This window comes from Lemur catta, chromosome 19 (genome assembly GCF_020740605.2).
Source record: "Lemur catta isolate mLemCat1 chromosome 19, mLemCat1.pri, whole genome shotgun sequence".
Lineage (NCBI taxonomy): Eukaryota > Metazoa > Chordata > Mammalia > Primates > Lemuridae > Lemur > Lemur catta.
This window is the reverse complement of record NC_059146.1, coordinates 30,361,242-30,384,030: the sequence shown is the minus strand read 5'-3', so window position 1 is coordinate 30,384,030 and position 22,789 is coordinate 30,361,242. Positions and strand designations below refer to the sequence as shown.

The window sequence follows — 22,789 nt, the reverse complement described above, 5'->3', positions numbered from 1 at the left end:
TCACCAGAATTCTAGGCCAGAGACACCAAGCCCTTGTGAAGTGACACTTTAGTAATGCTCACATGTAACTCAGGGTGCTCAGACATGTCCAAGGGGACGCAGGCACATCCATTTATTAATTTATTCATTCAGCAAATATTTGTAGAGCTCCTGTTTTAGGTGCTGTGAATATAACAAACAAAACCAAAACAAAACAGGCAGAAACAACCTGCCTGGCTGGAGTTTCCGTTCTCATGGTGTTCAAACATAACCAGGGTACTCAGTCCTGCCGCAGATGGTTCAAACCCAATCTGGGGGTCCCAGACACCTCTCAGGGTCATCAGATGTTCTCTGTGGACTCTAAGATACCCGCAGAGTCCCAGACCATCCCAGGGGCCCCAGAGCCCTTAGGGACTTAGAGAACTATTGGAGGAGTCCTAGTCACCCAGCTCCACTGCCCTCACAGAGCCTGACCGAACAGGACCCTGGGATTCCCTGCTGGAGCCACCAGCACTTACTCTGTGGTTTCTGTCTGTCCCCCAGGTGCATGGACATCCTGGAGCTGTCGGAGCGCCTGGACCTGCAGCGCTTCCACTCGCACACTCTCCGCCTCTACCGCGCCGTGTGCGCCCTGGGCAACAACCGCGTGGCACACGCTCTGTGCAGCCACGTGGACCAGGCGCAGCTGCTGCACGCCCTGGAGGACGCGCACCTGCCCGGCCCGCTGCGCGCGGGCTACTACGACCTCCTCATCAGCATCCACCTCGAAAGCGCCTGCCGCAGCCGCCGCTCCATGCTCTCGGAGTACGTCGTGCCCCTCACGGAGGAGACGCGCTCCATCACACTCTTCCCACCTGGGAGAAGCGCGGAAAATGGTCCCCGCCACCATGGCCTGCCTGGCGTTGGAGTCACCACCTCGCTGAGGCCCCCGCACCATTTCTCACCCCCCTGCTTCGTGGCCGCCCTGCCAGCTGCTGGGGCAGCGGAAGCCCCGGCCCGCCTCAGCCCTGCCATCCCTCTGGAGGCCCTGCGGGACAAGGCGCTGAGAATGCTGGGGGAGGCCGTGCGGGACGGTGGGCAGCACGCACGCGACCCCGTCGGGGGCTCTGTGGAATTCCAGTTCGTGCCTGTGCTCAAGCTCGTGTCCACGCTGCTGGTAATGGCTTCCCTCTGCCTCCCTCTGTCCTGTTCTTCCACATTCCGAATAATCCAAAGATGCATACATGAATCCCCCTCCCGTTTATGCATCCAGCCACCCACTCATCTCTCCTCCACACATCCAACCACCTTTCAGTTTATCCTTCCATCTACCCACTTTCATTCACCTTCCCTCCATCCATTCATCTGTGATCTATTCATGTTTATTCATCTCCTATTCCTTCCTCCCGTTCATCTATCCAACTAGCCGGCATTCATCCATCCATCACTTTGTTCAGTCTCCACCCACCTTTCCAGTCATACATCACCCATTCATTCGTATATGTCCTTATCCTTCCATCAACAAGCCCATCCATCTTTCTGTCCTTCTGTTCTCCACCCACATATCCATCCATCCATTCATGTATCCATCCATGCAACTTTCAGTCTATTTGCCCACTCAGCCTTCCATTCATTCATACATCAGTCCATCCACCATTCCATGTATTCGTCTATCCACCTACTCATTTATTGATTGATCTGTCTTTCCTTCCATATATCTAATAATCATCTTTCTACCTGTGCATCCATCCATACAACCATCCACAGATCCACCCATTCCTCCATTTTCCACCTACCTTTTCATCATCTGTGCATCTCTCCATCCATATGTATGTACACCCATCCACTTACCCACAAATCCATCCAGCCATCTACACCCATTCATCCACCCATCCATCCATTCTCCATCCTTCTATCCATCCCTTGTTTCATGTACCCTTCTATTCATATGCCTATCTAACCATTCATCCATACATCCATCTATCCAACTTTTCATGCACAAATCTTTCCAGCCATGCATGCAGCCAACCATTCCCCCACCCCACCCCAATGGCTATTTGAAGGACCACAGTGAAGGACCCAGACTTTGTCCTGTAGGTGATGGGCGTCTTTGGCGATGAGGATGTGAAACAGATCTTGAAGATGATTGAGCCCGAAGTGTTCACTGAGGAAGAAGAGGAGGGGGAGGAAGAAGAAGAGGAGGAAGAAGAGGAGGATGAGGAGGAGAAGGAGGAGGATGAGGAGGAAGAGGCACAGGAGAAGGAAGATGAGGAAAAAGAGGAAGAGGAGGCAGCAGAAGGGGAAAAAGAAGAAGGCTTGGAGGAGGGGCTGCTCCAGATGAAGCTGCCGGAGTCGGTGAAGCTGCAGGTGGGTTTTACTCCTTCCTGTTCTCCAGGCTGGGAGTCACCGGGTCTGGTGGGGCACAAGTCTGGACTTTGCCCTGAGGCGGTGGGTGGTGGTGGAAATGCAGAACGCAGGGGGCGATGCTGGCTTGGAATGATCTCTCTGGTTTCCGTGTGGGATGAGACCGTGCAGGAGGCTGGCTTAAGGATTCCAGCAGGAGATGATGGTGGCTGGACCTGGCAAGGCCACCAGGAGGGGAGAGAAAGCAAAAAAAAGTTTTGAGGCAGTCCCAATGGACTCCCCTTCATCCCTCCTACTGCATGGCTGTCCTTCCTCAGATGTGCCACCTGCTGGAGTATTTCTGTGACCAAGAGCTGCAGCACCGCGTGGAGTCCCTGGCAGCCTTCGCAGAGCGCTATGTGGACAAGCTCCAGGACAACCAGCGGAGCCGCTACGGCCTGCTCATGAAAGCCTTCACCATGTCTGCCGCCGAGACCGCCAGACGCACGCGCGAGTTCCGCTCCCCGCCCCAGGAGCAGGTGACTGTGGCGGTCTTACCGGCCAAATCCCAACCTCAGCGTCTCTCCTGACTCTGATCTCTGCTGGGCCTCAACTTCCAAACCCATGCTTGACCCTCGACACTGGTGATATAATTACCTCTTACTCTCATACCTCTCTCTGAACCACCCTGACCTCTGAGTCAGCTCAGACTGACCCTGACCCCTTTCAAATTTCTGCCCTTGTCTCCCAGATGCTCTTCCTTAAGTCACACTTTGACTCAGACCTTGGGGACTTATTTAATACAATTGGATCGTTGATCCCTGACCTCAGAGTTCCTGCGCTGGGGTCTCAGACCTTCATTCTAACCTTTGACCTTGCCCTAGATCAACATGCTACTGCACTTCAAAGATGGTCCAGAGGAGGAAGACTGTCCTCTCCCTGAAGAGCTTCGGCAGGATTTGCTGGACTTTCATCAAGACCTGCTGCTGCATTGTGGTAAGGAGAGGGGATCAGAGAGCCCGCCCCCAAGACTTTCTCTTGGAACCTCTCCTGAAGTTTCCCTAAGATTTCCTGACCTTAAACCTCTATGGCATTGGTGCTATGTAACTATTGGTTGAATGAATGTATAGGGAGCAGATTGATGACTAGTGGAAGGATATGTTTATGTGGGCATTTGGATGGATGGCTACAGACAGGTAAACGGATGGGTGTGTGAATGGATGGATAGAAGGATGGACAAATAAAGAAAGAGAAGAGTGAATAAAAGATGGCTGGCTGGATAGATGCATGGTTGACAGTTGGGTGGAGAAGTGGCTGGCTGGCTGGAAGGACGGGTAGATGACCTCTGTGGTTTCTGATGAGACGTCACCTGATAGCCTTATTGAGATTCCCTAGGACATGATGAGTCATTTTCCCCTGGTTGACTTTCAAGATTTTCTCTTTGTTGTTGCCTTTCAACAGAGTACGATGTGTCCCTATGTGGAGCTCTTTAAATTTATCCTATTTGGAGTTTGTTGAGTTTCTTAGATGGGTAGATTAATACTTTTTATCAAAGTTGGGATGATTTTGGCAATTATTTCTTCAAATACTTTTCTGCCTCTTTCTCTCCTCTCCTTCTGGGACTTTCATATGAATCTATTGGTATGCTTGGTGGCATCCCACAGGTCTCTGAGGCTCTCTTTCATTTTTCCTCATTCTTCCATTTTTCTGTGCTTCAAGACTGGATAATCCCTATGTCCTATCTTCGAATTCACTGATTGTTTCTTCTACCAGATCAAATATTGTATTGAACCTCTCTACTGACTTTTTATTTCAGTTATTGTATTTTTCAACTCCAGAATTTCTATATGGGCCTTTTTCATATAATCTACCTGTTTGTTAATATTCTCTACTGAGTGAGACACTATCATTTTACTTATCTTTAATTCTTCAGACTTGGTTTCCTTTAGTTCTTTAAATATATTTGCAATAGCTGATTTAAAAGGCAAATGTTTCACAAGATAAATAAATGAGCAAAGATATGAATATACAAAGAAATATGGTGGCACACTCCTATAATCTCAGCTACTCAGGAGGCTGAGGCAGGAGGGTTGCTTGAGTCAGGAGTTCAAGACCAACCTGGGCAACATAGTGAGATCCCATCTCAAAAAAAAAAAAAAGAAATGAAAAACTCCATAAATGCATGCATGCGTGAATGATTGAACAGGTGAATAGGCAAACAGATGAATGACACTCCCTTCCTTCTTGACCACTTGCAGGAATTCAGCTGGGGGGAGAGGAGGAGGAACCAGAGGAAGAGACCACCCTGGGAAGCCGCCTAATGAGCCTGTTGGAGAAAGTGCGGCTGGTGAAGAAGGAGGAGGAGAAGCCTGAGGAGGAGCCCCCAGCTGAGGAGAGCCACCCCCGTGAGGATGAGGGGATGGGGGTGGTGGGCTGCCCTGTGCTGGGGAGCTTCTATGTCCCAAGCAGGCCATGAGGAGGGATGCAAGGACAGGCAGCTAGGCAGGAAGGAGGGCAGGGGGGTCAGAGTGAGGGAGTGAGGTGTGCAAAGACCTGGGGAAGGATGATTGGTACAAAGGGAACAGTCAGTGCAAAGGCCCTGAGGCAGGGACATGCTTGGTGCATTTGGAGCCTAGAGTGGTGAGAGAAGAGGACAGGGAAGTGACAAGGCCAGATTAGTTAGGGCCGCTGGAAGGAAAGAACGATCAACATGTCACAGGTCCTGCATGGACACGATCATTCAATGTCAGTGCAGGGTGGTTTCTCCTGACCCTGAGACATGGGAGATGTCTCTTTTCTGTCCCCAGACATTCTGGGAAGGAGGAAAAGGTTGGGAGAGAAGGAGACATAGACAGATAAATAGATGCTGGGTGTAGGGGGGGTGAGTTCCTGGGAGGTCACCAGGGAGAATAAAACACAGAGTTATTTTGTCATCATTTTGAAATGAGAGTCCTCGCAGTTTTACTTTGTGTCTATGGTCTCTCTTGGTGAAAAGTTGGCAGTATTTTTATAGAACAAATGGAATTGTCACTTGTGCTTTCAAAGGTGCATGTGAGTGCTTCTGACAGCACCCTGGTGTTTTGCAGTTACACAGTTTATTATTTTTCCTCTTGAGACTTGGAGGGAGCCCTTGTGGTCTGGACATTAGGGTGGAGGGAACAGGAGATTCTTGGGGCAGTAGAAAAAAGTCTTCCAGAAACTGCCCGCTCGTGCAGGCGGAGGGTGGGGATGGTTAATAGCTGGGAAAACTCATGGAACAAGGGGCCCCTTCCGTATCGTTCTGGCTCAAGGCCCCATGTGCTGTTCTGCCCTGGCACAGTGTTCTGACCCTTGTGTCCCCTCTGCAGGGTCCCTGCAGGAGCTGGTGTCCCACACGGTGGTGCGCTGGGCCCAGGAGGACTTCGTGCAGAGCCCCGAGCTGGTGCGGGCCATGTTCAGCCTCCTGCACCGGCAGTACGATGGGCTGGGCGAGCTGCTGCGAGCCCTGCCGCGGGCCTACACCATCTCGCCGTCCTCCATGGAGGACACCATGAGCCTGCTCGAGTGCCTGGGCCAGATCCGCTCGCTGCTCATCGTGCAGATGGGCCCCCAGGAGGAGAACCTCATGATCCAGAGCATCGGGTGAGCCCCAGCCCCTGCCTTCACATGTCCCATGGAGGTGGCTCCAGCCTGTCCACGGGGTGATGTCCTCTGTACAATAATGTCTCCTTCCCCCAACTTCTGGCCCATCCTTGGGGTGACATGCTCTGTCGCCCAGTGGCTAGTCCTCTCCCTGGATGATGTCCCCTTCCTTTACCTCCACCCTCTGTGGTGACAGCTTTGACTCATCGTGTGACTCTTGGCACAAAATTTACCCTTTTAGAGCTTCAGTTTCCCCTTCAGTAAAATGGGGAGGAGCCACCCATACCCTGTGGCTTCAGTGAGCTCACGCGAGTAATAATAGTAGTGGTACTATTGAGTACTCAGGGTCAAAGGTGTCTCATTCACACATCAAACATGTAGTAAGCACCTTCCTAGGCACTTGGGGCTACAATGGGCAACATGACAAAGATCTGCACCCTCGGGGAGCTACCTTGGATCTGTGCCTCAGTCTCCTTATCTGTGAAATAGGGACAGCCTTAGTTTCTGCTCCCAGAGTGGCCATAAAGATGGGAAGAGTTGGGATCTATAAAGGGGGTGGTGCCAGGCACAGGGCGAGAGGTCAGCAGATGCTAACTGCTCTCGAGGTGGTAGTGATGGCTCTCCCTGGACTTGGCCCCCCTCCCCGGCCCCTGGTGACTCCATGCCCTCCACCTGGCCACAGGAACATCATGAACAACAAAGTCTTCTACCAACACCCGAACCTGATGAGGGCACTGGGCATGCACGAGACAGTCATGCAGGTCATGGTGAACGTCCTCGGGGGTGGCGAATCCAAGGTAAGGGCCTGGGTGGGCCAGGGAGCTCTGGGGAGGGTGCCACAGAGGGCAGGCACTGACCACCGGCCCACCCTGCCTGCCCCAGGAGATCCGCTTCCCCAAGATGGTGACAAGCTGCTGCCGCTTCCTCTGCTATTTCTGCCGCATCAGCCGGCAGAACCAGCGCTCCATGTTTGACCACCTGAGCTACCTGCTGGAGAACAGCGGCATCGGCCTGGGTAAGAGCCCCTGAGCACAGGGGCTGAGCCCCAGGACCCACTCCTGGCACCCCATCCAGGCCTGCCCACTCTCCTCCGGTTCACTCGTTCATTCAGTCATTCAACAAGCACTCACTCTCAACCCACCATGGGTCTGGCCCTGTAATGAATAAAGCTGGGGACATAGTAGTGACCCAGACAGCCCTGCCTGGCCCTCACTGGGCTCACAGCGCAGTGGGGAAGACTGACCTATGTCAGAAAGTGACAGCCCAGAGTGGTCAGGGCTGGGATGAGCAAATACAGACCAGACTAGGCACCTGACCGAGGCTGGAAAAGGGGTGATCAGGGAGGGCTTCCCAAAGGAGGAAACAGGAGTGACATTCTTACCACCTCTTGGTCCCGCAGGCATGCAGGGCTCCACGCCCCTGGATGTGGCTGCCGCCTCTGTCATTGACAACAATGAGCTGGCTTTGGCATTGCAGGAACAGGACCTGGAAAAGGTGTGCAGGGTGGGGGTTGGTACCCCGGGCTGAGGGAGGAGGCCTGGCCCCTACCTGTGTGCTTGGGGCACCTGCTGATTCTGGACCCATTCTGGGGGTAATTCTGGACGGTCCAGGCCAAATCAGTAGGAGAAAAATTTGCAGGGAGGGAACAGCACCCAGTTGCTTGTTCATGGGCGCTTCATGGCTGGGTGCAGATCCGTGCTCTGTGCTTCCCAGCTGGGTGGCCTGGGCACGTTTTGCAGCCCTCTGTGCCTCCACTTCTTGTGCAGTGGTGACATATGTAGGCTCTGGAGTTCAGTGACTTAGGTTCCTCTCCCCCCACTCCCTTGCTGTGTGGCCTTGGACAAGGGATTTAGGGTCTCCACGCCTCTGTCACCTCATCTGTACAATGAATATAGTAATAGAAATGATTTCATAGAGTTGTTTTGAGGATTAAATGAGTTAATCCAGGAAAGCGCATATAAAACAGCACGCAATAACGGTTAGCTGCTATTACAGCACCATTCATTTAATAAATATTTATTCGCACCCACCACGTGTTAGGACCTGTGCAAGGCAGTGGCAGTATGATGGCCAAAAATCCCTGTCTTCGAGTGGGTGACATTCTAGTTGAGGGAATGGGTAAAAAACAAAGTGAATAAATAAAATATATAGTGTGTTCCCTAGTGACAAGTGCTAAGGAGGAAAACCATGAGCAGAGGAAAGATCAGGTGTCAGGAGGGTGTCTGAGTTTAGGTCTCATTGAGAAAATGACATTTTTGAGTAAAGCGCAGGAGGAGGTGAGGGGCCAGATGTCATCTGGGGGAAGGGCATTGCAGGCAGAGGGAACAGCCGGTGCAAAGGCCCTGAGGCTGGAGTGAACCTTGTGAGTTGGAGAAACGGCAGAGAGACCAGTGTGGTTGGAGCAGAGGCAGTGAGGGTGATGGAAGGAGGTGACAGGCAGGTCATGTGGCGAGGACTCTGACTTTTATCCCAAGTTAGAGAAGTCACAGGGTTCCGAGCAGAGGAGGGGTGTGACATGACTCAGATGTTCACACAGTCCCTCTGGCTGCATGCGGGAAGCAGACTGAGGGCAGGGAGAAGGACAGGATGCCCAGGGAGGGGCTGTCCAGGTGGGAGACAAGGGTGGATGGGACCAGGACTAGCTACCGAGGCAGCCAGGGATGAATGGGACCAAGGAGCTGCGGGGCTGGGCTGAGCTCTGAGCCCCGGGGAGGGACAGGGTGGGCCCGGTCTCTGGCTGAGCCCTCTCCTGCCCCCAGGTCGTGTCCTATCTGGCAGGCTGTGGCCTCCAAAGCTGCCCCATGCTCCTCGCCAAAGGGTACCCGGACATTGGCTGGAACCCCTGTGGCAGTGAGCGCTACCTGGACTTCCTGCGCTTCGCCGTCTTCGTCAACGGTGAGGAGATGGCAGCGGCAGGGTGGGAGGTGTGCGGTCACCGGCCAAAGCCATCCTCGGTGACAGTCCACACCTTGAGTCACAGGCCTGGCATCACCCCTTGAGGCGTTGGCCTGGGGCTGCGTGGGGAGGGTCCCTGTGCGTGGCTCATGAGACCTCCCCACCCGCCCGGTGGCCAGGCGAGAGCGTGGAGGAGAACGCCAACGTGGTGGTGCGGCTGCTCATCCGCAAGCCCGAGTGCTTCGGGCCTGCCCTGCGCGGCGAGGGCGGCTCGGGGCTGCTGGCTGCCATCGAAGAGGCCATCCGCATCTCTGAGGACCCGGCGCGGGATGGCCCAGGCGTCCGCAGGGACCGGCGGCGTGAGCAGTGAGTCTCCTGGTCCCTACTCGGTAGTGCGACCTGCCCTCCTTCCCCATGCTGCTTGCTGCCTCTCCCATGACACCCACCTTCTCCTACAGCTTCGGCGAAGAGCCCCCTGAAGAAAACCGGGTGCACCTGGGACACGCCATCATGTCCTTCTATGCCGCCTTGATCGACCTGCTTGGACGCTGCGCGCCAGAGATGCATGTGAGACCTGGAAGGCCAGGGCGGGATGGCGATGGGGGGGCCTGTGTGGCCGGCCTTGACCCCTCCATTCAGGCATTCAGCGGCATTGATTGGGCTCTCAATGCGTGGGTGGTCTTGGGCTAGGCAATGCTGGGGACATGACAGTGACCAAGACTTCCCCAGGCCCCAGTCTCACAGAGCTCCCAGTCCAGTCGGGGAGACAGACAGTGATAGCCCAGAGGGGTCAGCTGGGATGGGGACACAGGCAGAAGGGCCGGGTGGGATGCATGGGCACTGGCAGAAGGGTTGGGGCTGGAAATTCTAGAGTTAGCCCCTTGCAAAGGAGGCCTGCTCTACCTGCCATTGTGCCAGGCAGGGATGGAACAGAGCAGTCATTAAATGGGGCACAGGTGCCTGATGGTGCGTCCCCCTCCTCCAGCTAATCCAAGCCGGCAAAGGCGAGGCCCTGCGCATCCGCGCCATCCTCCGCTCCCTCGTGCCCCTGGAGGACCTCGTGGGCATCATAAGCCTCCCACTGCAGATCCCCACCCTGGGCAAAGGTGCGGAGTGGGTAGGACTTGGCAAGGGAGTGATGCTGGGGAGGGGGCCCCTGTGTCCTCAGGGCATCCCTGACCCCTGCCCTCCTTGCCTGTAGAGGGGGCTCTGGTACAGCCAAAGATGTCTGCGTCCTTTGTGCCGGACCACAAGGCATCCATGGTGCTCTTCCTGGACCGTGTGTATGGCATCGAGAACCAGGACTTCTTGCTGCACGTGCTGGACGTGGGGTTCCTGCCCGACATGAGGGCAGCCGCCTCGCTGGACACGGTGAGCAGCCCCGCCCAGCCTGGCCACCTCGTGCCTCTGCAGAGGGACAAGAGATGGGTCATGGGACAGCAGCAGCACTTGTATTTTCCTGGGATATCTGTACATACCATAATCCCCACCAGCACCATCGAGATAGAGAACAAAAAACAAGAAAAACTGAGTCCTGGCGGAGGGTGGGTGGGTGTCTCCAATACCTTCAGTTACAGGAAATCACTCTCAGCGAAGGTTCAGCACTATGGACACACTGACCTCTGCAGAACAACTGTAATGACAAGATGACAAGCCAAGGAAGATGAGGACTGAGAATTGACCACTGGTTTAGCCAGGTGGTCACTGGTAATCTTGACAAGCAGTTTCAGTGAGGTGGCAGGCAGAAGCCTTACTGCAGAGGGCTTAAGAGAGCCCAGGGGGCGAGGCATGAAGGCAGCAGTGAGTGCTGACAATTCTTTATACAAATCACTGGCAGGCGAGGCAGAGGCTGCGGTGACTGCTGTATGGGTGAAACCTGGTCAAGTGCAGGTGCTTCCTAGATGGAAGAAATAACCACTGGCCATTAGCTGGGAAGAAGAACACTGGAGCTTGAATCTGTAACCAGCAGTTTATAGGAAATACAGGAGGCAGAGGAACAAGTTAACTGACACCCTGAGGAAGCTACCAGGCAAAGCCAAAATGTAGGGAGTTCCCTACAAGGAACAGGACAAATGACCCTGTTTCTCTAGCAAATAAATAGCTTTAAAAAGGGGAGGAGAAGGGACAGTTATAGATGAAAAGATGTCTGGGAATGGTGGCTCATGCCTGTAATCTTAGCATTCTGGGAGGCCAAGGTGGGAGAATCGCTTAAGGCCAGATGTTAAAGATCAGCCTGGGCAACATAGCTAGACCTCATCTCTACAAAAACTGAAAAAAAAAAAAAAAAAAAAAAAAAAAAGCCCAGTGTGGTGGCATGCATCTGCAGTCCCAGCTACTCAGGAGCCTAAGGCAAGAGGGTCACTTGAACCCAGGAATCTGAGGTTGCAGTGAGCTATGATGATGACACCACACTCTGGTCTGGGCCACAGAGCGAGACCCTGTCTCCGAAAACAAAAAAACCCTAAGAGACCTGTCAGTCAAGGGCAGTGTGTAGACCTTCCTGGGGCCCTGATCCAAGCCATCCTAGCTAAATGCAAAATAATTGTTGAGACAGTTGGAGATAGTGATCATGAACATTGAGACTATGAGATTGTTAATTCTATTAGGTGTAGTAACAGCCTGGACTATTAAATAGAAGCACTTGCCTGAATGGAGTTGCATATTTCAGTATGGATAAAATGATACATGGCTGGGGCGTACATGAAAATATTATAGGAACAAAGATGTTGTTCAGAGAGGAAATACACATGTCTGCAGAACAGCTGCATCTGGGTATTGGGGTTCATTAATATCGTTAATCAGATCCCGGACTTTTGTATGTGTTTGAAATTTTGGGTAGTAGAAAGTAATAAGGGGAGGCCGAAACATGGAGAAGCAGTTTTGGGGGGAATGATCAGAAGCTTGGGACCATTAGCCTAGGGGTGTGCAGCGGGCCTGATGTCCCCATCCTGTACCCCAGGCCACTTTCAGCACCACGGAGATGGCGTTGGCGCTGAACCGCTACCTGTGCCTGGCGGTGCTGCCGCTCATTACAAAGTGCGCGCCGCTGTTCGCGGGAACCGAGCACCGCGCCATCATGGTGGACTCCATGCTGCACACGGTGTACCGCCTGTCCCGGGGCCGCTCGCTTACCAAGGCACAGCGCGACGTCATCGAGGACTGCCTGATGGCGCTCTGCAGGTGAGGGGGACCCCAGGGGCGCAGGTGGCGGCGCGGGGCTGCACGGGCCTCCGGGTGAGACGCCACCTCCCTGCGCCTGTTCCCGCAGGTACATCCGCCCGTCCATGCTGCAGCACCTGCTGCGGCGCCTGGTGTTTGATGTGCCCATCCTGAACGAGTTCGCCAAGATGCCGCTCAAGGTGAGGGCAAACCTCCCTTTAACGGGCTCATTTCCATGACCCGCCCATTGGTTTGCTACGGCCTAGGGGGCTCCGTTTGTATCAACACTGTCCCCTCCCAGGTCACCTGCACCGGTGAGGGCAGTGTCCCCATGGAAACCTCTTTGCATCCTTATTTGCATACTAGGATTCCCAGGACATTCACTTTGCGTCATTGGTGTCTCTAACATTCCCTAATTAGCGTTTAATTTGTCTAACAGTAAGCCAGCCCCCGCCTGATTAGCATATATTTGCATGGGGCACACCATTTTCCCTAATTAGCATGTTTATTCTCATGCCCAGACCACCAGCCTTACACTATTCAAATGAGTGCATTTATTTGAATAAACAGTACCGCAGCTATTCTGAATATTTACACACTATCTCTCCTACTTTTCTATTTGCTTGCTATTTTGCATAAAGGGATACCCCCAACTCAGATTACTTTGCATAATACATCTAAATCAGCCTCTATTTCAAATTTGCAATATTGGATGGTGGGGGCTCTCTTCCCAATTACCATATATTTGCATGCAGTGCTGCTTATGTTTCCATTTGGCATGTTAATTTGCATAAGCACAGATCACTCCATCCATATGCCCATTTGCACACTACCCTGCCCATGGATTAATATTAGCATGCTTATTTGTGTAAAGCAATACCAGACAAACCCAGCTCTAGTTTAATGCCTATCTTGATGTTAAATTAGAATGGTAAATTTCCATAACAAACTGTCCAGGACCACTCCTCAATAAACATACTATTCCTTCCCTCATTAGCATATTATTTGCATAACCCACACCTCCTTCATAATTTAAAAGCACTGGCACCCCCAGGCCTCCCTGGGCCTTCCTTTGCCTGCCATCTGCTTATGCCCTCTCATCTGTGTCCCTCCCTTGCTTCCACCCAGCTCCTCACCAACCACTATGAGCGCTGTTGGAAGTACTACTGCCTCCCCACAGGCTGGGCCAACTTCGGGGTCACCTCGGAGGAAGAGCTGCACCTTACGCGTAAACTCTTCTGGGGCATCTTTGACTCTCTGGCCCATAAGGTCTGGACACCAGGGAGCCCCAAAAGGGGCCTGTGTGGAGGGTTCAGGGCCCAAAGTTTGAACCCCAAAATTTGAAATCCCTAAATTTGGGGGGCTCAAGAGGGAGGCAGTTCTGTAGGTTTGGATCTAAGAGAATCTATGGATTGAGGCTTGAGTTTGGGGGTTATGGAAGAAAGGATGGGCCTCTAGTTTGGAGGCTTGCAGAGGGGCAATATGTGGGTGATTTGAGGGTCCAGTTGGGTCTGGGGTTTGGGTTTCAGGGAGAGGGACCGTAATTCAAGTTTGGGGGCTCAGGGAAGAGGGCTGATGATCAGAGCTTGTGAGTTTGAGGTCCTGGGGCTCCAGGGTTTGAAGCCTCAGCAAGGCCTGCAGTGACCTCGTAACCCCACCCCACCCCACCTCGGCATCCCCAGAAGTATGACCCAGAGCTGTACCGCATGGCCATGCCTTGTCTGTGTGCCATCGCCGGGGCGTTGCCCCCCGACTATGTGGACGCGTCATACTCATCCAAGGCAGAGAAAAAGGCCACAGTGGATGCTGAAGGCAACTTTGATCCCCGGCCTGTGGAGACTCTCAAGTGAGGCTGGGGACAGGAGGCGGCTGAGGTTTGGGGGCTGGGAGAATGAGAGGAAGGTCTCAGGGGTTAGGAGGCCCAGCTCCATTATGCTCTGACCCTGTCCCCCCAACAGTGTGATCATCCCAGAGAAGCTGGACTCCTTCATTAACAAGTTTGCAGAGTACACACATGAGAAGTGGGCCTTCGACAAGGTTGGCATCAGGGTCCTCCCTTCCCAGAAGCCCTCAAGACCCCAGCTTCCCACCCCAGCCTCCTCCTCTGTGTCCCCCAGGCTGCCGCCTACCTGTCACCCTGCCTCTCCACCTCTAGATCCAGAACAACTGGTCCTACGGAGAGAACATAGATGAGGAACTGAAGACACACCCCATGCTGAGGCCCTACAAGACCTTTTCAGAGAAGGTGACCAAGCCTTGGGGCCCAACACTGAGGGTCAAAATGAAATCCTCACATCTGGGGATTCAGGGAGGAGGGAGACACTTCAGTTTGCATCTAGGTGGATCTGTGGGTTAGGGCTCCCCGGCCATGGGCTTTGCCTCTCCTAGTGTTATTTCCATTAGAGTCAGCGAGGGTAGGTTTGATTCCTTTACAGAAAGACTTCTCTGAGACTCTGGTGTAACATGGATAATGAGAGTGTCTTTGGGAGACTCTGGTACAGAGCGAGTGAGAGACCCGTGTTCAAATCCGGAGGGGCCGCTTCCTAGCCACGTGGTGTGGCTAGGGATTTCCCTTTCTTGGGAGGTGGAGGCCAGTGGTGTTGAGGGGCGTGCTCCTTCCCCCACCTCCCTCTCGCCCCATTTCACCAACACCCTACCCTCTTGTCCACCCCAGGACAAAGAGATTTACCGCTGGCCCATCAAGGAGTCCTTGAAGGCCATGATTGCCTGGGAATGGACGATAGAGAAGGCCAGGGAGGGTGAGGAGGAGAAGACGGAGAAGAAAAAAACGCGGAAGATATCACAAAGTGCCCAGGTAGAGGCGGGGCCTGGGCAGAGGGCGGGGTTACCAGGGATGGGGCGGGGCCAGGAGAGGGTGGAGCCGAGGGGAGGCTAGCGGGGCGAGGAAGATGGAGGGGGTCAGAGGAGCGAGGCCAGAAGAGGGGTGCAAAAGTCCGAGCGACCTGGGAGAGGAGAGGGCATGGGTCTGAAGAACCGCTAAGGGCTGAGGGGAGAAGGAAGCGGTGGTTCAGAGACAGGGCCTTAAGGAGAGGACACAGAGGAGGGGTGCAGAGCCAGGGGAGGGAGGAGGAGGGTGGGACGGGCAGCGGAGCCTGAAGGAGGGGCTGGCCTGGGTTTCCTGCTAGCTCATTGAACCCCACCATCCCCCCCTTGTCCCTCCAGACCTACGATGCACGAGAAGGCTACAACCCCCAGCCCCCCGACCTTAGCGGAGTCACCCTGTCCCGGGAGCTGCAGGTGAGACCCTGATCCTTTTGGGGGGCATAGGGGTGTCTTTGGGGGGCATCCTTGGAATCTGGGCCTTGACTCCTTGCATCCACTCCCAGGCCATGGCAGAACAACTGGCGGAAAATTACCACAACACGTGGGGGCGGAAGAAAAAGCAGGAGCTGGAAGCCAAGGGTGAGCGCCCCATCCCCCCCCACGGTCCCTTCTCCTCGGTTCCCTAGTCACAAGGGCCGAGCTTAGCGTCGCGGCTTCATCTTGTGACTTTGAACCATTGCCTTCCCCCCAGAAACTCGGTTTCTCCGTCTGTAGAACGGGAATGATAACAGCAAGGTTTCCGTTATTCTTATCTCCATCTTTATTACTGTAATTATGCATACACCCTCAACTGCAGGAACCACTGCAGTGAGAATGGCCTGGGGCTTCTAACTTCTGGTCTTTGTCTCCCCAGGTGGTGGGACCCACCCCCTGCTGGTCCCCTACGACACGCTCACCGCCAAGGAGAAGGCGCGAGATCGAGAGAAGGCCCAGGAGCTGCTGAAATTTCTGCAGATGAACGGCTACGCGGTCACTAGGCACGCAGGCCGGCAGCCCCGCCAGAGCAGGGCGGGCCCCCGCAGGCCAAAGCTGGGGGAGGCGGGGCCAGAGGGAGAGGAGGCTGAGAGAGGCGGGGCCTGGAGTGGTCGGGGGCAGAGAAGAGAGGAGGCTGAGGGGGGCGGGGCCCTGGGCGGGGGCGGGGCCAGAGGGGAGGTGGCTGAGGGGCGGGGCCTGAGGAGCAGGGGCGGGCTCAGAGTGGAGCGTGGACCTGCGGTGAGGCAGAAGCCAGTAGGGGCTGGGCCTGCGGGAGCACAGGTGGACCCAGAAGGGTGGAAAACAACGTGGGCTTGTGCCTGGGCTGACCCCTCTCTGCATCTCCACGTAGAGGCCTTAAGGACATGGAGCTGGACTCATCGTCCATCGAGAAGCGGTTTGCCTTTGGCTTCTTGCAGCAGTTGCTGCGCTGGATGGACATCTCCCAGGAGTTCATCGCCCACCTGGGTACGGAGAATTCCCTCCCTGATCCTGATGCCCGCCTCACCTGCGGAAACCAGTTCTGCAGACCAGACTCGCCTAGGAAAGCAGTTCATGCATTTCTCCCTTCTTCCCTTATCTGATATTTATTGAGCCTCTACTGTGCACCAGACACTTCTAGATGCCAGGGATACAACAGCGAAGGTGACAAAGATCCCTGCCCTCCTGCTACTGCATTCCTGTGGTGGATTCAGAGAATTAACATAATAAATAAATCATTTAGTATATTATAAGGTGATGAGTGTTATAAGAAGAAGAAAACAGTAGAGCCAAGTAAGGGGGATTGGGATTGTGGAGCCAGCTGTAATTTTAAATAGGGCAAGAATGTGACATCTGAACCCAGACATGAAGGAGGGGAGGGAGGAGCCTGCAGACATCTGGGGGCCATCTGTTCCTTCCACAGTCAAAGGAATAGCAAGTGCAAAGGCCCTGAGAGGTCCCTGGTGTGAACATTAAGATGCCCTGTGGCTGAGGCAGAGTGATGGAGGGGGACAGTGAGGGGGGAGGGGGCCAGAGGTGTGACGGGGGCATATCTCGCAGGGCTTTGCAGGCCATGTGAAGACATTGTCTTTTACCCGGAGTGAGATGGGAGGGATGTGATCCAACTCAGGTATTCACAGGGTCCCTCTGGCTTGGCCGGAGCAGGGGCAGGAGCAGAGAAGGATGAGAACTGGGCAGATTTGGGGTCCATTTTGAAGGTACAGGCTGCTGGGATGCCCCCCATGCCTCTTATATACCACTAAGAATTACATCTGGGGCCCCTACAATCCCCTCCAGTTTCCCCCAGGGACCCCCAGCATTCCCCTTGACAGCCATCCCCAGGCCCCCCCCCCAATTCCCTCCAGGTGAGTGGCAGAGCAGGCTACACTCTCACATATCTGCCCCAAAAGTTTGCATGCTGGGCCTATGAGCTGCGCACCCCCTTGGCAATTTCCTCCCCCTCGGAACCTCAGTTTCCTCTTCTGTGATATGGGGGCACTGCTCACCATAACCAGCCATGGCTCTGTCACTTGCTGGGTGACCAGGGGTGAGTTATTTCACCTGAGTTTCCTCATCTGAATGGGGGAAGGGGACCGACTATATAGACCTCCACGCTGAGAGGTGGCTGTGCACCGATGACATTTCTTACAGTGCCAGGGACAGCAAGCATTGAATAACTAGAGCCAATATTATTATTTTCATATTATTAATTATTACTATCACCAGTATTGTCTGAAATTGATTTCCATTTTAAAATTAACTCTAGTCTGTTTATATTGGCTTCTTGTTTCATTTGGTTCATTCATATTTATCCCAGATTTACTGAGTGCCAGGTATTGAAATTGAGAAAGAAAAGAGCTTGTGATGGTTGAGGAGGCCAATGTTCCATGACTTAACCCATTCCGGTTTGTTCTCCCCACTGTCAGCTTTAGGAAGGGTTTGATCAAGGAGTTAGGGGGATCGGATGAAAGGTAGGGGAGAAGGTTTATCTCAAAGTCAACAGAGATGACTTCATACTAAGAATTTAACTCCCATCATTTCCTAACTCTTCCCCCAGAGTCCCTCCCATTGGAACACCATGGGTTCCTCAGCCTTGAACCCACCATGACCCCTGTTTGCCCACCCCTACAGAGGCTGTGGTCAGCAGTGGACGAGTGGAAAAGTCCCCACATGAACAGGAGATTAAATTCTTTGCCAAGGTGAGAGGTGGGCTCAGAAGCTGGAGAGGGCTGGGGACCAGTGGGTTCTCTCCACCCCTCACCCAGCGCCCTCCTCTCCTCCCCCCATCTCCAGATCCTGCTCCCTTTGATCAACCAGTACTTCACCAACCATTGCCTCTATTTCCTGTCCACGCCGGCCAAAGTGCTGGGCAGTGGTGGCCATGCCTCCAACAAGGAGAAGGAAATGATCACCAGGTGGGCCACATGTGACCTCTGACCCAGCCCCCTGGACCCCTTACTCCCAGCTTTGGCCCTTAGGGGCTCTGAGCTGGGTGCTGGGCACTGACCACTCTACGTGCAGAGGTGATTGAAGAGCTAGAGTGTCCAACCATCCCGGTTTGCCTGGGACTGAGGGGTTTCCCAGGACGTGGGGCTCTTAGGCAAACTGGGACAAGTTGGTCACACTGTCAGAAAGGCAGTGCCCCCACCCCTGCCCCCAGCATCCCAGTTACTGCCTGTGACTTTCCTGCTCATGCATCTCTTTGCCCTGTCCCCACCCCTCCTGGTTCTGTCTTCGCCTCTCTCTCCCTGTCACCTCTGTCCCTACCACTCACTGGGGCACCACTGCCTTGACCCTCTTGGCCTCCTCACCCCCTGTCCCCCATCCTCTGCCCCCTCTTCTTTCCTCAGCCTCTTCTGCAAACTTGCCGCTCTTGTCCGCCACCGAGTCTCTCTCTTTGGTAAGTGGCCCAGCTCCCTGAACTTTTCTCTGAATCTTCTCTCTTCCCCCCATTACCAATGCCAACCTGATGAGATATTTCCCAGGTCCATCTTAATTTGAACAACCTTCATTGTGTCCTTCTTCTGGACTGGGTGGTCCTGGGGACAGGGCAGTGATCGAGATGCCTGGGCACTGCCCTCATGGAGCTCCCAGGCCGGTGGGAGAGACGCACTCATCCCCAGACAGAGACAGCTCAGAGGAGTCTGGGCTGGGATGGGGGAAGTTGAGGGGACTGTGGAAGCCCAGGCAGGGGTGGGCGTGGGGTGGCATCAGACCTAGCCAGGGATGACCACTGTCCTCACAGCCCTTGCTTCCTCTGGTCCTTCCTCCTCTCCCAGGGACAGACGCTCCGGCTGTGGTCAACTGTCTTCACATCCTGGCACGCTCCCTGGATGCCAGGTAGGGCCGTGGACTGTGGCACCCACTCCCACGCTCATCGGGTCCCCACCCAATGAGACTCTCTGAAATCTCAGATTCTAGAACTGGGGTTCCCCCACCTCCCTCCTAGGACAGTGATGAAGTCAGGCCCCGAGATCGTGAAGGCTGGCCTCCGCTCCTTCTTCGAGAGTGCCTCAGAGGACATCGAGAAGATGGTGGAGAACCTGCGGCTGGGCAAAGTGTCGCAGGCACGCACCCAGGTGAAGGGCGTGGGCCAGAACCTCACCTACACCACGGTGGCACTGCTGCCAGTCCTCACCACCCTCTTCCAGCACATCGCCCAGCACCAGTTCGGAGACGACGTCATCCGTAAGGGCCCCTGACCCCGAGGGCAGGAGGGGTGGGGGAGTCACTTTGGCCAATACCACACATCCTCGGGTGCCTCTTTTGTTAGATCTGCTGAACTCATGTCCTAATTAACTCATTCTGTTACCTACCAATTTGCTGACTGCATGCTTTGCTTACAGCAAGAAATCCACACACTCAGACTCATGGCGGGCTCTCTCAGGCACCCAGGGGGAGGCGTCCAGCTGGGCTGTCGGGCTGATGGGCTGCGGGGACTGAGCAATAGTGCAACTTGGAACTGGCTCTGAGCTCACTGTTTATTTGAAATTAGAATCTTTTGATAAAAGTAAGAAAGCAGCACTTGAATAAGGTTCTTCCCTGTCCAACCTTTTATTTTGAAATTTTAAAAACATACAGAAAAGTCCAAAGAAGATAACTGTTCACAATTTTGCACCATTTGCGTCACCTTTTACTTTACAGATGAAGGTATTTACACAGTTTTTTGTTGAGCTTTTGAGTGGAAGTGGCAGGCAGTGGGGTACCTCATCCCTCGGTGGTCTGCCTGCATCCCCTAGAACAAGGACCTTCTCTCACGGAACCACAAAATCATTATCACACCTAACCTGACCATACTGAAATTTCCCTCGTTACCCACAAAATGTCTTTGATTTTTTAAAACTTCAGAAGCCAGTCAAGTTTCTCCCATAGCATTTGGTCTCTGTAGTGTCTTTTATCTAGAACAGCTCAGGGCCTCTTTTTGCCCCATGACATTGGTGAAGTCTATGAGGCTCTCACCTTGACCGTCTGGGAGGTATGTAGATATAACGTGAGATTGTAGCAATAGTTGGGGTGGCAGGTTTGTTTGCGTTTTTCTAGAGAGAGTGCCCGTGGCTTTCATCAGAGAGAGATCCACAACTCCTGTACAAGAAAAAAAAAAACAGGCTTTACTGAGTGCCTGCTGTGTGCCCTGTTCTAACGGCTTTCCAGATATTAACTCACTTGATCCTCACAGCCACCTTGTGAGGACCATACTATAATTATCCCCATTTTACAGAGAGGGAGACTGAGGCTAAGAGGGAGTTGGTACTTACTCAAGTCACAAATCTAGTACATGACAGGCTTGGCCCTACAGCCGCTGCCCTCACCCGCTGCACGGGCCTATTTGGAGACTAGGGTGGTGGTGGGAGGGAACTGGTCTGGGGTGTGCGTCCCAGACCCCCGCCCTCCCTGTCTCCCTCAGTGGACGATGTCCAGGTCTCTTGCTACCGAACGCTGTGCAGTATCTACTCTCTGGGAACCACCAGGAACGCGTATGTGGAAAAGTAAGGAGAGAGAGCCATAGTTTGGGGCTGGGTGGGTACCGTGGGCCTGGAAGGGAAGGGAGGAGCAGGGGAAGAAGGCGGAGGTGGGGGAAAAGCAGGGCAGGTGTTCGAGATCTTCAACTACTGGCTGGTACGTCGCGGCAGCTGCAGTTCCTCACAGCGGCCACGTGAGGGCGCTCGGGGAGGCCAGCCCCGGGGGCGGGGCCGGCTGGGAGCGAGACACCTGCTGGCCGGGATGCCGGGTTGCCTGCAGCCGGGGAACAAGCTTGCCCTGGCTGGGGACTCGCAGAAACGCGGGCGCTGCACAGCAGCCACGGAACTCTGGCCCCGGAGCCGGGGTTACTGACAGAGCCAGCCCCGGGGGCTGCGCGAGGAGGCCGCGTCCACCAGCGCGGAAGTCTCAGGTTTCAGCGCGCACCTGTGGACGGCAGCTCTGCTCCGAAGGGTCCTGGGAGGGGGCTCTGCTATGGGGACCCAGGACCCCGAAGAGGGGCAGCGTGGAGGCTAAGCGCAGTCCCCTCTTGCAGGCTGCGGCCGGCCCTCGGGGAGTGCCTGGCCCGCCTGGCAGCGGCCATGCCCGTGGCGTTCCTGGAGCCGCAGCTGAACGAGTACAACGCCTGCTCCGTCTACACCACCAAGTCTCCCCGAGAGCGGGCCAGTAAGCCGCGGGCGCGGGCCAGGGCGGGGGGCCGTGTTCTACCTGGCCGGGGCCCAGGCGGAGCCCGCCTTTTTGGGGTAGTGCGGCCAGGTTTGGGCTGTGAGGGGCCGAGGATCCCCCAGGCTGGGGGTACCGCACATTCGGGAGTCCCAGAGTTTGCCGGGGCCCTGGTGTGCGGTATGGGGACACTTAAAGATTGTTATATGAGGAGCATTAAGAGGTCAGGAATGGAATTCAGAACTTTGGGGTTTATTTCAGTGATGTGACATTTAAGGACGTCAAGCTTGGGGACAGAGGGAGTTTCTAACATCCTTGCATTTGAGGTGAGGTGTATTTGAGTGAGGGAGGATTGAGGGAAAGCATGGATTCATTCCTCCATTTATCCATTCGTTCAACAAATAATCACTGAGCACCGACTATGTGAGGCACTGTCCTAGGCACCTGATGTTCAGCAGTGAACAGACAAAGATCCCTTGAGCTCTCAGTCCAGAGGTTAGAATGCTCTGTGGATCTCAGGAAAACATAAGCTCCAGCGCAGGAAACTTGTGTTTTTGGTCAGCTGTGCTCCCAACACTCAGGGCAGCACCTGGCCCAGAGTCAGGGAGTGATGGTTTGTATGTTTCAAGGGCCTGAATCGGGGTGTGGGATTCAGAGAGATGAGACTGAGGGCAGAGCGGGGTTGGGAAGGGTTTCTCTTGGAGTATGCTGCATAGCGTGGGGCGGGGTATGGGGTGGTGATGTGTGAGATTTTAGGAGCAAAGGTTTCTAGGGGTGAGATTGGAAATTGGGTGAGATTTTAGGGAGCAGGCAGGCTTGGGGTTGTGAAGTGTTTGGGGGCTGCTGAGTTTCAGTGTGAGGGTTGGGAGAGGTGGTTGGGTTAGAGGGTGAGATCACAGGAATGGGGTCTGGGAGAACTAGTTTAGGTGGGTGGCAGTTCAGTGGTGTCTGATGTGTTGTCAGGGAGGTCAGGGATCTGTGGTCTGGGGGTGATGGGTTGGCATGTCCTGACCCCTCCCTGCACCCCAGTCCTGGGGCTCCCCAACAGTGTGGAGGAGATGTGTCCTGATATCCCGGTGCTGGAGCGGCTCATGGCAGACATTGGGGGGCTGGCCGAGTCAGGAGCCCGCTACACAGAGATGCCACATGTCATCGAGATCACACTGCCCATGCTGTGCAGCTACCTGCCCCGCTGGTGGGAGCGCGGGCCCGAGGCGCCCCCTCCCACCGCTGGTGCCCCCCCACCCTGCACAGCTGTCACCTCAGATCACCTCAACTCCCTGTTGGGGAACATCCTGCGAATCATCGTCAACAACCTGGGCATTGATGAGGCCTCGTGGATGAAGCGGCTCGCTGGTGGGTCTGGGGCCTGGGG

The 22,789-nt window shown here is 54.5% G+C and overlaps 1 protein-coding gene across 2 annotated transcripts in view; it reads left to right on the top strand.

Moving 5' to 3' along the window:
* RYR1 (ryanodine receptor 1) overlaps window positions 1-22,789 on the top strand; it is a 105,281-nt gene that overhangs the window by 33,420 nt on the left and 49,072 nt on the right. For both annotated transcript variants that reach the window (XM_045532097.1, XM_045532098.1), the window contains exons 34-66: window positions 523-1,135; window positions 2,056-2,325; window positions 2,640-2,840; window positions 3,186-3,297; window positions 4,560-4,706; window positions 5,649-5,922; window positions 6,605-6,719; window positions 6,805-6,937; window positions 7,322-7,416; window positions 8,682-8,817; window positions 8,997-9,183; window positions 9,276-9,384; window positions 9,803-9,923; window positions 10,019-10,188; window positions 11,777-11,997; window positions 12,086-12,176; window positions 13,105-13,245; window positions 13,659-13,822; window positions 13,935-14,013; window positions 14,132-14,221; window positions 14,651-14,791; window positions 15,160-15,234; window positions 15,324-15,399; window positions 15,674-15,797; window positions 16,145-16,260; window positions 17,905-17,972; window positions 18,067-18,188; window positions 18,624-18,673; window positions 19,053-19,113; window positions 19,223-19,461; window positions 20,678-20,759; window positions 21,287-21,417; window positions 22,444-22,770. In XM_045532097.1, the coding sequence (XP_045388053.1) occupies window positions 523-1,135; window positions 2,056-2,325; window positions 2,640-2,840; window positions 3,186-3,297; window positions 4,560-4,706; window positions 5,649-5,922; window positions 6,605-6,719; window positions 6,805-6,937; window positions 7,322-7,416; window positions 8,682-8,817; window positions 8,997-9,183; window positions 9,276-9,384; window positions 9,803-9,923; window positions 10,019-10,188; window positions 11,777-11,997; window positions 12,086-12,176; window positions 13,105-13,245; window positions 13,659-13,822; window positions 13,935-14,013; window positions 14,132-14,221; window positions 14,651-14,791; window positions 15,160-15,234; window positions 15,324-15,399; window positions 15,674-15,797; window positions 16,145-16,260; window positions 17,905-17,972; window positions 18,067-18,188; window positions 18,624-18,673; window positions 19,053-19,113; window positions 19,223-19,461; window positions 20,678-20,759; window positions 21,287-21,417; window positions 22,444-22,770 (5,081 nt within the window). The remainder of the gene's footprint in view (window positions 1-522; window positions 1,136-2,055; window positions 2,326-2,639; window positions 2,841-3,185; window positions 3,298-4,559; window positions 4,707-5,648; window positions 5,923-6,604; window positions 6,720-6,804; window positions 6,938-7,321; window positions 7,417-8,681; window positions 8,818-8,996; window positions 9,184-9,275; window positions 9,385-9,802; window positions 9,924-10,018; window positions 10,189-11,776; window positions 11,998-12,085; window positions 12,177-13,104; window positions 13,246-13,658; window positions 13,823-13,934; window positions 14,014-14,131; window positions 14,222-14,650; window positions 14,792-15,159; window positions 15,235-15,323; window positions 15,400-15,673; window positions 15,798-16,144; window positions 16,261-17,904; window positions 17,973-18,066; window positions 18,189-18,623; window positions 18,674-19,052; window positions 19,114-19,222; window positions 19,462-20,677; window positions 20,760-21,286; window positions 21,418-22,443; window positions 22,771-22,789) is intronic.